The 14,073-nt window shown below is 42.6% G+C and overlaps 1 protein-coding gene across 4 annotated transcripts in view; it reads right to left on the bottom strand.

The window, feature by feature from the left end:
* Positions 1-247: 247 nt before the first annotated feature.
* The window catches only part of LOC311230919 (homeodomain-interacting protein kinase 1-like), a 39,475-nt gene continuing 25,649 nt past the window's right edge, over positions 248-14,073 (bottom strand). For all 4 annotated transcript variants that reach the window (XM_084317366.1, XM_084317365.1, XM_084317364.1 and 1 more), the window contains 5 exons: positions 12,439-12,513; positions 11,744-11,914; positions 11,145-11,368; positions 4,024-4,136; positions 248-2,110 (listed from right to left, as the gene is read on the bottom strand). In XM_084317366.1, coding sequence (XP_084173492.1) covers positions 1,658-2,110; positions 4,024-4,136; positions 11,145-11,368; positions 11,744-11,914; positions 12,439-12,513 — 1,036 coding nt within the window. In that variant the 3' untranslated portion in view covers positions 248-1,657. The remainder of the gene's footprint in view (positions 2,111-4,023; positions 4,137-11,144; positions 11,369-11,743; positions 11,915-12,438; positions 12,514-14,073) is intronic.

A 14,073-nucleotide genomic window follows, 5' to 3' on the forward strand; every position in this document is an offset into this window, starting at 1 on the left:
TCCAAAGGAAATTATGCGAGGGAGCCGTGGTCCAACTCGACTCTCTGGAACGAGGCTCTTCTGGAGTCCATTGCCACGATTCTCAGTGATTTGAAGACTGATGAACAATGAAATGTGTTTGTTATGTCATATAATGTGATTGTGTTACCATTGATATAAATCTAGTACTTTTACTATTGTATGAAACATGCTATATCAATACATGCTTAGGGGAGGGGGGGGGGGACAAGAGACCCAAGTTGTGGACTTGAGGTTATTTTTTATTGGAAACAGTGATAGGTGGTTATAAATGAGCTGAAACCTTTTCCCTGAATTAGTTCTACCAGACTATTCCATGTAAAGATGAAATACAAACAATTAAATATTCAGACATTGCAGAAGCACAGATTTTAGCACACAGACTGAGGGGCTTCCTTCGCTTGCAAACATGCCCCCAAAACTCTAAAGTGACCCGACTAGGAGGAGGACATGGTCTAGGGGCTGCCTTGCTGTCGCCCGGCTAGGATGTTAAGAAGGGAAAGACCTCGTCCCGTGAACAGCACCAGCTCCCTGGCACTAATGTGCACCAGACAGGAGATTCTTCTTGAACACACCAGGAGAAAACTTCTTGGATTGCACTAAACTAAATCCGGGAATATTTTGAAAACGTGGGAGATAAAACCAAACCTTTTACAAAGTCTACTTTCTTTACACTTTCTAAAACTGAGCTTTTCATGCCAATAGATATGGTGCAATACCACCCCTTCAACTTAATACATTCAGCACTCAGCTTTTAGTTATTTCTGTTGGTGTGAGGACATAACCTGTCCCGACTAAAAACACTGTCACTACATGATAAAGCGTGAAACCAAACTAATAAATGTGCATTTAAATTAAACATTGATCCATCACAGTTTAAGCTTACCGTAGTTAACAAAAGAAAATTATAATAGTTTCAGACATCTTTATGACCACTTTAGAGTGCCAAAAACCAGACCTTACTTTATAATATCTCACAATGACAAGACATAATTTACACTTAAAAGAAAAACGATGTGAATAACATGGGAGAGCTGGATAACCGAATAGTCATAAATGTGTTTCGACAAAAACACAGGAAATATAATTCCATTACTGTGAATGATCTAACTTGGTAAAAGACATGAGAAACACAAAAGGGCCTGAAACCTTCTATTTGTTAGCTAGCTCCTTACTAGCCGTGTGCTAGGCTTCTAGGCTCGCCCAAAGTGTCATCGCAGCTTGTGACAGGAGGAAAATCTCTCTTCACACAAAGCCTTGAGATTCACAAATATCACATGTCAAATACATTTACCACAAAGCCTCATTCAATATCAGAATAAGACGGGGATTAAATGGGGTGGGAAAACAAACATAATTTTCTAAAAAGGAAAATTAAACTGAACAATATCAAATAATACTAAATAACATTTCATAAAACATACTAAAATAGTTAAAGAGCATGTAAATCTAGTTGGAAGTGATGAACCACTGTTTTATAGTCAAATGCAGTGATAAAATCAAAGTGACGTAATCTCAAACCTACTACAAATGGTTCCACAAGAAACGTGGCTTAAGAGTCCCTTTGGGATGGTGTGTGGGGAGTAGATTTGTGTGTTAAAAGTGTATGTGCATGAGCCGTCATTTGAAGTGGGAACGTTTATAGATAGGGGTACTGTGTCAGACGTCTGGGGCTGAGCTGGTAGGCGCTGTACGCCTCCACCCGGGGCGTCACACTGACGTAGGGTGAACCAGTGGCAAACTGATGCTGGTAGGCAACGGGGATGGCGTGTAACAGACTCCCCACGGAATCCTTCCGCCCGGTCGAATCCCGCCTGGATGAGGAAGAAGAGGCGTACGCCTGCGCGTAGGAGGAAGGCGAGTGTCCGTGGCCACCGTGACCTCGGCCCAATAGTTGCTCCATGGCCTGGGAGGCCGAGGAGAGAGCGGCGGAGGCCGGGTAGGTGTAGAGGCCGGGGGCCGACGCCAGGGCCGACACCTCCTGGAAGCTGTAGTGGGACACAGTGGCAGTCGGGGGGAAGGTCTGCTGGCGACGCAGAGACGAGCTACTGTATGATCCTCGCTCCTGGGATGACGAGACCACGGGCTGCACCTGGACAACACATGGATCAGACGAACCCCTCAGAATATTTTTAACTTCATCGACAGTCAATGAACTGTATTGAACAACTAGGGTTGGGTACGAACTTGGTACTTTTAACTCATTCAGCGCCAGTCAAGAGTATAGTCGGGTTTTAATCATTATTTCTTTTATTAGCGATATCCATTCATTTTCATCCATCCAGCCTGATGTTATCATTGGGAATGGGTCTGAGCTCGCAAAAGGGCAAACACCGCCACCTACGCCTTCCAGCGGGTATTGCACTCCACTGGGAATGGTGTAGTTTCTTTTCTGGGACGATCCGAGCCATGCGGGCGGGGTTTAGGTGCTCAGGCGAGGTAGGCAGATGCAACGATGCATTGGAACAGTAACCCCGCCCGGCCGTCATTGTGAAACGGTCGGTAATGTGGTACGGACCTCCGCGAGCAGTATTTGGAATGGCGATCAGATAATTACATCAGATACAAGGTAAGAACACTATATATAAATTTGATCGTTGATCTGATATTTATTTCTACCCCGATCGACGCCATCTCTGTATGTGTGGCTGTTTTCCGTTGGGTGCAGGATAGGGGGTGGGGGGGGGGGGGCGCGCGCCGGTTGAAACCACATTGCATACTTGCACGAGGAAGGATAATAATTATCGAATCAATTTCAGGAAGATTCGATAATCAATTACGCGTTTCGTGTATTCCACTAAAACGCTATTATCGCGTCTTTCTCTGGAATTACTCCGAAGCACCCAAAGTTATACTCCTATTCAAAAGGCTATAAAACGGAAATGTACAGATGAAAAAACAATCCGTTTTGTACATGTTGACTGGATGCAACTAACTGATAATCGACGGGTGTATTAGACCCATAAGCTATAATTTAAGATATATTTTAAGGACTCGCAAATCTCGCAGTCCCCCAATGGATTTACAGCAGTGGCGTACTAGCGCCATCTCGTGGATTAAGCGATGGCGCAGAATGAGTTAAGGGTAATAATAATAATGATAATGCAGGACCTCTTTAAAGACGTCTTTATTGGGCATGCAATGAACTGGGACATGCAATGGGAGCGGCACACACACACTGGAATACACACATGCATTGTCTTTTTTCTCAGTCGCCGATGCAATTGAGCTCTGCGCTTAACCCATCCCGTTGTCCTTCCCCCCAAGGGCAGCCGGGAGCAGACAGGGCGTCGGCGAGGTACCGCGCCCGGGGACCAATCCAAGTGCTCCTGCCCGTCTTCGTCAAGGACGCGACAGCGATCTGTTGTGTGCATGTTTTTCCATTGGGTTTATCTTATCGGGGGGGAAACCCTTGCGAGCACGGGGAGAACATGCAAACTCCACACAGAAAGGCCTGGGAGATGCCCCACTTGGGTACCTGGCAACGCAGAAACCTGGTCCCCAAGCGGGAATCGAACCCTGAACCTTCTTGCTGTGAGGCGACAGTGTTAACCACTACACCGCCGTGCCGCTATAAGGGTAACTACCGACCGAATTACATCAGTACTACAGAGTACCGAATCGCGCTAGATCAATCGGTACCAAATTTCGGTACATTTACATAAGAGTAATATACTAGACAAGAGGGAGCCTTTTCCACAAAGGAGTTTGATATTATTTACTGAGGATGGCCAGATAATGTTGATATTTAAACATTTAAAAACATGAGATTTATTTTGTGTGGTGTGTTACAACAATAAATAACAACATTTTGAAATGGAGAAGTTTTGACTTATTCTTTACAACTGAAATAAATATTTGTTATTACAGAGAGAGTTAAGTACCGGAAAAAGGTACCATTGGGTACCCGATACCTGTACTGAATTCCAGGTACAGGTATCAGTTCCAATGTGAACCCAACCAACAACAACAAAGGTATGAAATACTGAGTGCAGTGAGTCTCACCTGGCTGAGGTTTAAGGGATGCGACTGGCTTGGCACTAGCCGCTGCCGCTCAATGCTCTCCCCTGAGCTACAGGGCTGCCGGTTGGCTGACCTCTTGGGCTTCATGTAGTTAACTGTAAACAGAAGAAAGCAAGGCTTAGCAGGGCTCTACAGTGAGACCATTTCATTCGCATTTGCCCCAAAAAAAAGGTTTGTGCGAACTGGAAAAATTATTTGCGAGCACAGTGTGCAAGTAATAGTTTTGCGTAGTGGGTGTGTCAACATGCAATTGTCATTTCATAATAAACAGAGCAGCGCGGATCTTCAATTTTAGAAGCTATGACATAGCTATTCAGCCCTGCGTTTGACAGCTCTGTGACAACTTATCTCACGAGTCACGCTGTTTCTATGTGTAAGGAAAACTCTGTGAGCAATGGGTCCAATGGTCTAAAATGCTTTGCATCCTCGTTGCGGTGAAAAAAACCCTCTCTCGCTCTCTCGTCTCTATGTCTATCTCCTGATTCCTGAACCTATTTCATTCAAAAGGAAGATATTGGACATTAGCTATAGTATATAGCTCAGCAACTGTAACAGAATAATATTATTATTTACATTTCACAGCATCAAAATATTAATAGAAATTATAATGAATTAAAGAATTGTATAAAGAACTTTCCATGTCTGACAGTCTGTCATCTAATAATATATTCCATTACCTTTCCTATCGGTATCAAAGTCTAAATGTTGGTATCGTGACAACACTACAACATACAAAAGCAGCTGGACAACCGATATCCTTTGCGTCTAGTAGGTATGGGCCAATGTGTGATTTTGGTGGCATGTGCTATTGCACAGATGTTTGTCCCTTAGTATGCACGTGCATGCACACACACACGCCCAGTATAATATGCATGTAATAAATAGTTTGTTAATAAACTCTGTTACTTGAAAATGTTTCACTGTGCTCCTAAATGTTCTCATTTATGGAAAAAGGTTAGCGTAGAGCCCTGCTTAGTAATGTCCTTAGTGGTGTGCTTTTGACCCCAAAATATTTATTGGACCAAAACTTAGTTTTGCAAAGAAAGAGAATGGTGATATACAAATTGTGTGTTCATCAGGCTCTTGGATGGAGTTTAATCACTGCATTCACTTGATCAGTTACACAGTTGGCCAAGCTGTAACGCTGGGTTCATCATCCCCAGGGTGTCTACATGCAAGTTAGTCAGCAAGTTAAATTGAACACCTTTTAACACTTTGAGTGCCAACGACGAGAATTCTCGTTATTTCATGCCAACCGTTCAGTGCCAACGATGATTTTTTTTATTCGCGATTTCCATTCATTTTTCATCAATCTAGCCTCACGTTACCACTGGGACTCTCTGTGAGCTCAAACAGGGAAAATACCGCCCCCTATCGTCTCCCGGATGGTAATGCACCCTTTGGATTGGACTGAATGAAAACGAATGGGGAAAAGAAAATCCGGAATCTACATTTTACTTGTCAGGCATGTAATCCGAGCCGATTGCAGTCTTTGTGGTCCCTCAGAACAGCGTGGAATATGTGTTTCAAGCACCCAGCGTTGAATCAATAAACACGATCGATATTTGGAATGGCGATCAGGAATTGGAATAATCTTTTTGGAGAACATCTGATCTGAGGTAAGGAATCTATTTGACCAGTATTGGGGTAATCAGAGCTTTTTTCAGATATATCAACGTGTCCCCTATGTATGTGTGTGTGTGTGCTGATCAGAAAATAAGATAATAGATTTTTCAGCCTGCTTCTCTAGCGTGCATAAGTAAACATATACTATCGATAATCTAGCGTTTATTTGAAAACGATTCATAAATAGGCCGAAAAATGACTTTTTTGTGTATTCCAGTAAAGGGCGATTCCTGCAGAATCAAAAAAAATTCTGGAAATGTCCAAAAATGAAAGTTTTTCAAAATGGTATAAAACGGAAATGTACAGATGAAAAAACAATCAGTTTCGACAATGTTGACTGCAAGCAAGTCATTGATAAGCGGCGGGCGTATTAGACACATAGCCATAATTTAAGATATAGTTTATGCGTTCGCAAATGTGCTTGCCCTCTCATTGAATAGAGCGCTGGCACTCAAGCGCTAAATCGTGCGCCCCCTGCTGGCACCCAAAGTGTTAATGCCACTGTGTAATTACATTTAAAGGCCAACTTGCAGGTTAAACCCTACTCTTCAGTTATGGGTAGTTTACATCATTGGTATCCAATTTCATTATACATTTTTTCCATTTGACGCCGTAAATGCCACTCATAGTACTACTGGCTATATGGCTCTGGCTAACGTTACCCCGCTAACATTAGCATTATGGCTACTGTCGTGAACCATTTTAGATCGGGCATGTAGAGGAGTTTGGGGAACGAGTAAAATGTGCAGGTCCTCTTCTCAGACATGTGGGGCAAAGCACTGCACGCATCATGCCGGCAAGCTACACGTCGCGGCATGTTGATAGCACAATAGTAGCCCACTCTGTGCATCACAGTCACGAAACAGGCTACCACGATAGCTATTAGCTAACTAACGTTAACGTTACAAGCTCAAACACCTTATAACTACTACTATTGTCGTGTCCATAAATTCCCTGGCAGAATACTTGTGAGGACAAAGGTATACCAAGAGGAGAGAACCATTTTAAATCGGGAATTGTTAGGAGTTTCGAGAATGCTGGCTACCAAGCTAAGCTAAGTTAGCTAAGTTAGCTACTAACGTTACACAATATGTACAACGACACAATGATTTACATTATTACAAATATGGTAACGTGGTTGTGGCTTTTACAAATAGTGGTTAGCTTTAGAGATGAATGGCTATGATCACGGAGCAATAGTGTTAGGTGAAACAGAGACTAGCTCCTTGGCTAGTAGTAGCAAGAAGGCTCTGCTTCCTGCCACTACCTGCCTGTGACTCTCAGAGCCCCTCGCTGCCCTGCACCTGATGTGACGGCATCATTAAGATGACACACGCACGCTATGAATCATGGAATAAAATATGCACGTGCGTGAGGTTGTGGTTTGGTCGACAAAATGTTTGATAAAAACGCTAAAACTGGGTAAATTTCGAAAAAAAATATCCCCCTCTTCATGAAAGTCAGCGTTGGCCTAGTCACATTGTTTATTGAACAAAAAAACAACCTGCAAGTTGGCCTTTAAGGGCAATTTTGCAATAAAATATGTATATCCACAGTTGATCAGTAAGGCAAAATGACAATAACTGATTGAGTTCAATAACATGGCGGCTGGGTGGCGCAGCGGACTAATCGCTCGTCACCAACGCGAGAGACACTGGTATCGAATCCGGCTGCCAGCGTTGCCTCCGGCTTGGCCGGCCGTCATACTGGCTCAATTGGCAGTCAGCGGGAGGGAAGCCGGTGGGGTGGTATTCTGGTCATTGTAAACAGCGACTCCTACAGGTCAGTCAGGGCACCTGCACAGTGAGGGAGGGAGATGGTGAGGGTAGTGTAACCTCCCACACGTTACACCTCACCAATGAGAGTCCGCGCTGGCAGGTGAAAAAAATGCTGCTGGCTGTCTCCTATGTCTCGGAGGAAGCATCCGATAGACTTCAGGGCTCCCTAGACCGTGCAGTGGGGGGCACATGCGAGCAATGACCAGGAAGGGGAGGGGGGAATTGGCATAACGACTAAATTGGGATGGGAGAAAAACACAGAAAAACAGGAGAAAAGGCGGTTAGGTGGTCGAGCGGAGATTGCGTTCGTCACCAGCCCCGGAGCTGTGAGCTTGGTTCGCCTGTTCGAATCCAGCTCACAGCTCCGGGGTTGTCACCAGCCTGGCTGGCCGTCTGCACTGATACAATTGGCTGTATCAGAGGGTGGGAGAAGCTGGCGGGGTGGGTCCGGGTCGTTGTAAACAGCGACTCCTACAGTTCGGTCGGGGCGCCTGCTAAGCGCGGATTGGACGTGAGGGGGATAGTGTGGTCCTCCCACACGCTACGCCCTCTCAATGAGAATCCGCGCTGCCAGGTGAAAAGAAGCGGTGATTGGCTGGACGTGTGTCGGAGGAAGCACGTGGTAGCCTCCACTCTCCCAAATGATCTGACTGTGGGGGGTAAAGCGCAGCGACCAGGAAGGGACTGGGAATTGGCATACGACTAACATTGGGATGGGAGAAAATCGGAGGAAAATGGAGGGGGAAAAAGACCAAAAAGAAAAAAGAAAAAAAAGGAAAGAAAAACAGGAGAAAAAGTAGATTAAAAAAAAAGAACATTTGTCCATATGTTTATGAATGTGAAAATAGATATTTGTCCTTAACACTTTGATTACCACTGGTGAACATGGTAAAACGTGGTTAAATGCCAGCACCCACTTCAATGATAGCGTTGTGAACGCATAATCTCGGTCTTAAATTATGGCTATGTGTCTAATCTGTCCGTCGTTTATCAATGACTTGTTTGCAGTCAACATTGTCGAAACGGATTTTTTTTCAATCGGTTCATTTCCGTTTTATAGCATTTTGAAAAGCCCTCGTTTTTCAGGAAAATATATAGATTCCGTGATAAACGGCATTTACTGGAATATTCGGGCATACACAAAAACGGTAATTTTTCGGCCTATTTATGAATAGTTTTCAAATAAACGCTAGATTATCGATAGTATATGTGTACTTATACACGCTATAGAAGCAGGCTGAAATATCGATTCTCTCATTTCCTGATCAGCGAGCAGACACACACACACACACACACACACACACACACACATATGGGACACGTTGATATATCTGTGAAAAAAGCTCTGATTATCCCAAGACTGGTAAAAGAGATTCCTTACCTCAGATCAGATGTTATCCAAAAAGATTAATCCAATTCCTGATCGCCATTCCAAATATCGATCGCGTTTATTCATTCAGCGTTGGGTACTGTAAATATATATTCCACGCATTTTCCGGGCCGGCGATCAACTTGGGTCTCTTCAGTTGGCTTGACGGAAAAGTTAAATGAGGAAACTGCCCCCCCCCCCCCCCATCATCAGTCTAAACTAATGGGGTGCAGTTACACAGGGAGAGACGATAGGGGGCGGTATCTTCCCAATTGAGCTCAGAGAGACTCTGCAACACTAGCGTGAGGCTCGATTGATGAAATATGAATTAAAATCGCCAATAAATAAAAATACGACAAACAAACGCTATATGTCGTTGGCGGCACTCAACTGGCGGCATGAACTAACGACTTATAGCGTCGTTGGCATCCAAAGTGTTAACACATTCAGTGCCAACGACGAGATTAGTCGACTCGGGTTAACTCTACATGCGTTGAGTGCCAAGGCCAGAGAAAAAACGAGAAAACTCTGGTTTTAATCGTTATTTCTTTTATTAGCAATATCCATTCATTTTTCATCCATCCATCCCGACATTATCATTGGGAATGGGTCTGAGCTCGAAAAGGGCAAATACCGCCGCCTATCGTCTCCCGGATGGTATTGCACATCATTGGATTGGATTGAGTGGGCATGTGCATCAGAAAAAAAGTCCGGTCTGGGGGTTTCCCTTCTCTGGCAAGCAGTATCCGTTACCACATTCACTGGGGAGGCTGGGAGCAGGACTATAACGTTGGATCAATAAACGCGATCAATATTTGGAATGGCGATCAGGAATTGGATTAATCTTTTTGCAGAACATCTGATGTGAGGTAAGGACTCTATGTTACCAGTTTTGGGTTAATCAGATGTTTTTTTTCACAGTGATCACAACGTGTGTGTGTGTGCGTAACGTTAGCGCGGCATGGATAATCGATTTTTCAGCCCGCTTCTCTAGCGTGCATAAGTACACATATACTATCGATAATCTAGCGTTTATTTGAAAACGATTCATAAATCAGCCGAAAAATTACAACGTGTTTTGTGTATTCCACTAACGAGCTATTATCGCGGAATTTCTCTGGAATTACTAGAACTCTCCAAAACTATACTCGTATTCAAAACGGTATAAAACGGAAATGTACCAATGAAAAAACAATCCGTTTCGTACATGTTGACTGCAAGCAAGTCATTGATAAGCGAGGGGTGTTTTAGACCCATAGCCATAATTTAAGATACATTTTAAGCCTTCGCAAATTTCCCCGACCTCCCATTGACTTACTTATTGGCACGGTAGCCCTAATATGGTAAAAGGGGCATGGCACTGAATGTGTTAATGAGATGAGTTCAAGAACATTTGTCCATATACCGGTATGTTTATGAATGTGAAAATATATATTTGTCCTTAATGAGATTACGGTAATCCCCACAATAGTCCAGCCAGGTTTTTTTTTACTTTACTTAAATTATTTTTTAATTTAAATTTGTATTATTAGGCTATGTCTTGTCATTCTGAGATATTATAAAGTAAGTAAGGAGAAACAGGATAGTTTCCAGGTTAGCAGTTATTTCCTCCATGCCATTCAGACAGGTACTACAGTGGCCATCAGGGAACAACGTTTTTAGAGCAAAGATAAAAGACTAACGTGATAACGAGGCATTCAAATTAAACTCTGGTTGATAAAGATACATTTTACAGGCATTTGGGAGTTAATTTTGGACCCTGCTTACAGCATCCAATAAAAAAATATTTAAAAGGTTATATTGATAATATCTTTATGCAGACAAATATTGTGCGCAGTTTTTTTTTAAAGAATACATTGACAGAGCTTTTAGAACGGTGTGGAAAAAGGCTTTCCCCCACCCAAGAAATATTACGATTGTGAATTAATAAAAATAAATGTTGGGTCCTAAATTAATGTTGTGTTTACCTCAGTCCATCCAACTGGATGTCAGCAAGTCACATATTTAACGATTTCTCAAACCCTAGCTGGTGAAATCTGTTTACTGATCAGCTCGGTTGCTGAGAAAATACCAGCTAATTTGTCGTAAACTGGAAGTCTCATTTGCTAAATGTTATCTATAGCACCTTCAAGACCTTCCCAAACATAATTTAAGACAATTTAATACTTTTTAAGGACCCATGGCCACCCTGACATACACACACACACTATACTAAACTCCTCAGATCACCTATATAACTCTAGCACACTGAAATACCTAGAATTCGCAGCGTCAAGTTTATTATATTATTAATAGACATAATAACGCCCTCTAGATACAATCACTCTCACCAGTCTCCAGGCGGGTGCGGGTGGCTGAGCATCTCTCGGATGCCTGTGTCTTGATCAACGGCGCAACCACCGCCAGAGACTTGGCCTGGCGCGACGACGGAGCCATGGCAGGGAGGTGTGTGCGCGGCGGTGGCGGCAGGGGAGTCAGGGGGCTGGCGGTGGAAGAGTCCGAGTCGTGCACAGTCACACAGCTGATGACGTTGGTGCGCTGGCTCAGACCCACACTATGGAAGCAAATAGAGAAGCAACAATGTCAGATGTCAATGTCAAAAAGATACGTCAGTTGACCTAAAATAGGCAAATTACATTGATTGGTGACAATGCTTTATTGTCAACTCTGCAAATCCATGGTGTGGACTACAGAGTAAAACAGGTCTACCCATCTGCTCTTTATCACTATCAAAAGTTGTCATAATGTATTAACGGTGTTCATTCCCGATATCTAGGTGAGGACATTGTCTGATCCTAGACCAGCACTACTAGAGGTTTGATCCAACCTCTATGTTTGTCTACATTGGCAATGTACACAAACACTGGAGTGAAATAAACCTATATTCTGAATCATGTAAACCAATGAGGTAGAGGGGGAGTGTCCTGACCTGGCTGGGTGGAACTTGCGTTCATCTTCTGTGTCTGTGTCACTGTGGATGGTGATGATGCTGACTGCTGGACTGGGCGTGTCCGAGATGATGATTGGCTGAGACAGAGTTGCACTGCAGATGAGTGGACTCACGCCGACGCTGCTGAGCAATGATGCGGTAGATATGCCCCTAGATACACACAGTAAGACACAAGTTGACTTCACTTCACTTTTACTGGGATGGACATTAGCTGCCAATTTAATGACCGTTAGGTCTTCTTGGGGTCCTCACGAGGACCAATACAAATACAGAATGTATGTAATACAATTAAAATAATGACAAAAAGCATTAAAAAAGAAAAATACTCAACATTGAATGTTATATTATCTGTTGTTATTGAACATAACACAATGAATGCAGTATCCAATTAAGTAACTCCATTGGAAAATACTTTTAAAAAGCTAAATAAATAAAATGTTCTATGCTATAAATCTATAGTTGATATAACTATGTAATATTTTACCTTTTCTTCCTCAATACAAACATCATGAAACAGAAAAAAAAATATATATATATATATATATATAAAATATATAAATAAAAGTAGTTATTTCTTATTTTATTTAAATCTAATATTTGCAAAGTTAAAATATTTGAAGGGCAACAGCCATTTTGTTGATAAATACAGCTGAACATTAAACGGCTGTACTAACCTGGTTCTGCTCTCACCACGTCTAGCCTTGACCTTCTTCCTCTCAGGCTGTGACCTGGCCTGACCTGTGCTTCTGCTGCAGACAGAGGCAAAATGAATGAGTGAGCATCCCGAGTGTCATACAACTACTCTAACCTGAAGGGGTATGCAGGGTAAAACCTGCTTAGCAGTGTCAGAATTAGGCACGGGTGTGACGAATGACGTAAGCATTCAACTGTAGCTGATGGTTTTTTTATTCACCTGCACCGATTGACAGGTTTTACCTTCTATATTCAATTAAATGGAACAAATTGGATTTGAGTTCCTTACTTATTTGACTAACAAATGGAAAACAGTAATGATTAATTATTTAGTACAGATGAGAATCGCAGGCTACATTGTGAGTAGGGGTGGGCAGTGAAAGATATTTTGTTATGATTATAACAGGATAAGTACGTTTGGAAATACATTTATTCATGGTTTTTCCTAAACTGGTTAGTTGTTAAAAACCTCTTATCAAGCGGGCAGAAAAGTAAAAAAAAATTTACTTGAACTTGAGGACTGCATACTTTTTTTGCAAACCAAAACAACATACTTTATACTTATAGCACATGCATGACATTCTGAAGTTTCTGATTCCAGAAAAAAAATTCACTTTTAGTGCTAACGTAATAGAGTAACATAGGTCTGAACTTGAGTTGTAGAAAAACTTGTTACTCATGTTTTTCTGTATTAGTTAGTAGTCCAGAGGTAGTATTTCCCCAGAAGGTGGTATGGCTTACAAATCCATACAGACCCATAGCCTGAAGCCTTATGTAGTACATGTCCAAAAATTTGTGATTGGAGTGATTTTGGTAAACTGTGTACAAAAGAAAAACTGAGTTCTCTCATAGACTTCAATTCATTCGGCTGTTTTTCTCTTCCTGTTTTCGCTATTTTTTTTGTTTTTTAGATTCATACGTCCCCACGTGGTGTTTCATTGGTAAGCCACACTCATTGGCTACAACGATCCACCATCATATTCGAGATCGGATCTAGATTAATGGAACTACTGCGCCAAGAGTCGGGAGAGGTATTTTGTGCAATACCGCGTACTTTGCACAAGCCTCAAATACCGGCATGTAACTCGAGAACCGCTGAACGGATTTTGTGATTTTGACGCTATCGACAGGCAACAAATAAGCCTTCAATTCGATATATATATTGTATTACAAAATATGCACACCCGAGCCACTAGGGGTCGCCAAAGTGTCGGTGGGTAAATCGTCCTAAAAAGGTCCCACCGGCGGGACGTTGCATGCTAAGAGTAGAACCACGATAAGAATCTGCCTCTGACTCGGCAGAGAAGGATCTCAGCTAAGACGCATCTCCTACACAAGGTTAGAGGATTTTTCCTAGGCCTGAGGTTAAACCAGGGGCGACATCACAACAGATGATAAGAAAGGGGTCTCTCTTCTAGGCAGGGGACAAGTGAGGTTGCGTTGTAGTTTGCTCATTAGGCCAGTTGTTTTCTCGACACAGGAGCAGAGAGCAGCGCCCCCACCCCCCAAAAAAAGTTGGCTAACAAAAAACAAGCGCGTAGTGCAATGTAAACTTTGACGTAATAAAACACATTTCTGACGAAGATGCATGGTGTAAGGGAGAGCAGTGAGCATGA

The sequence above is a fragment of the Notolepis coatsorum genome (assembly GCF_963971535.1).
Source record: "Notolepis coatsorum genome assembly, chromosome: 6".
Classification (NCBI taxonomy): Eukaryota; Metazoa; Chordata; class Actinopteri; order Aulopiformes; family Paralepididae; genus Notolepis; species Notolepis coatsorum.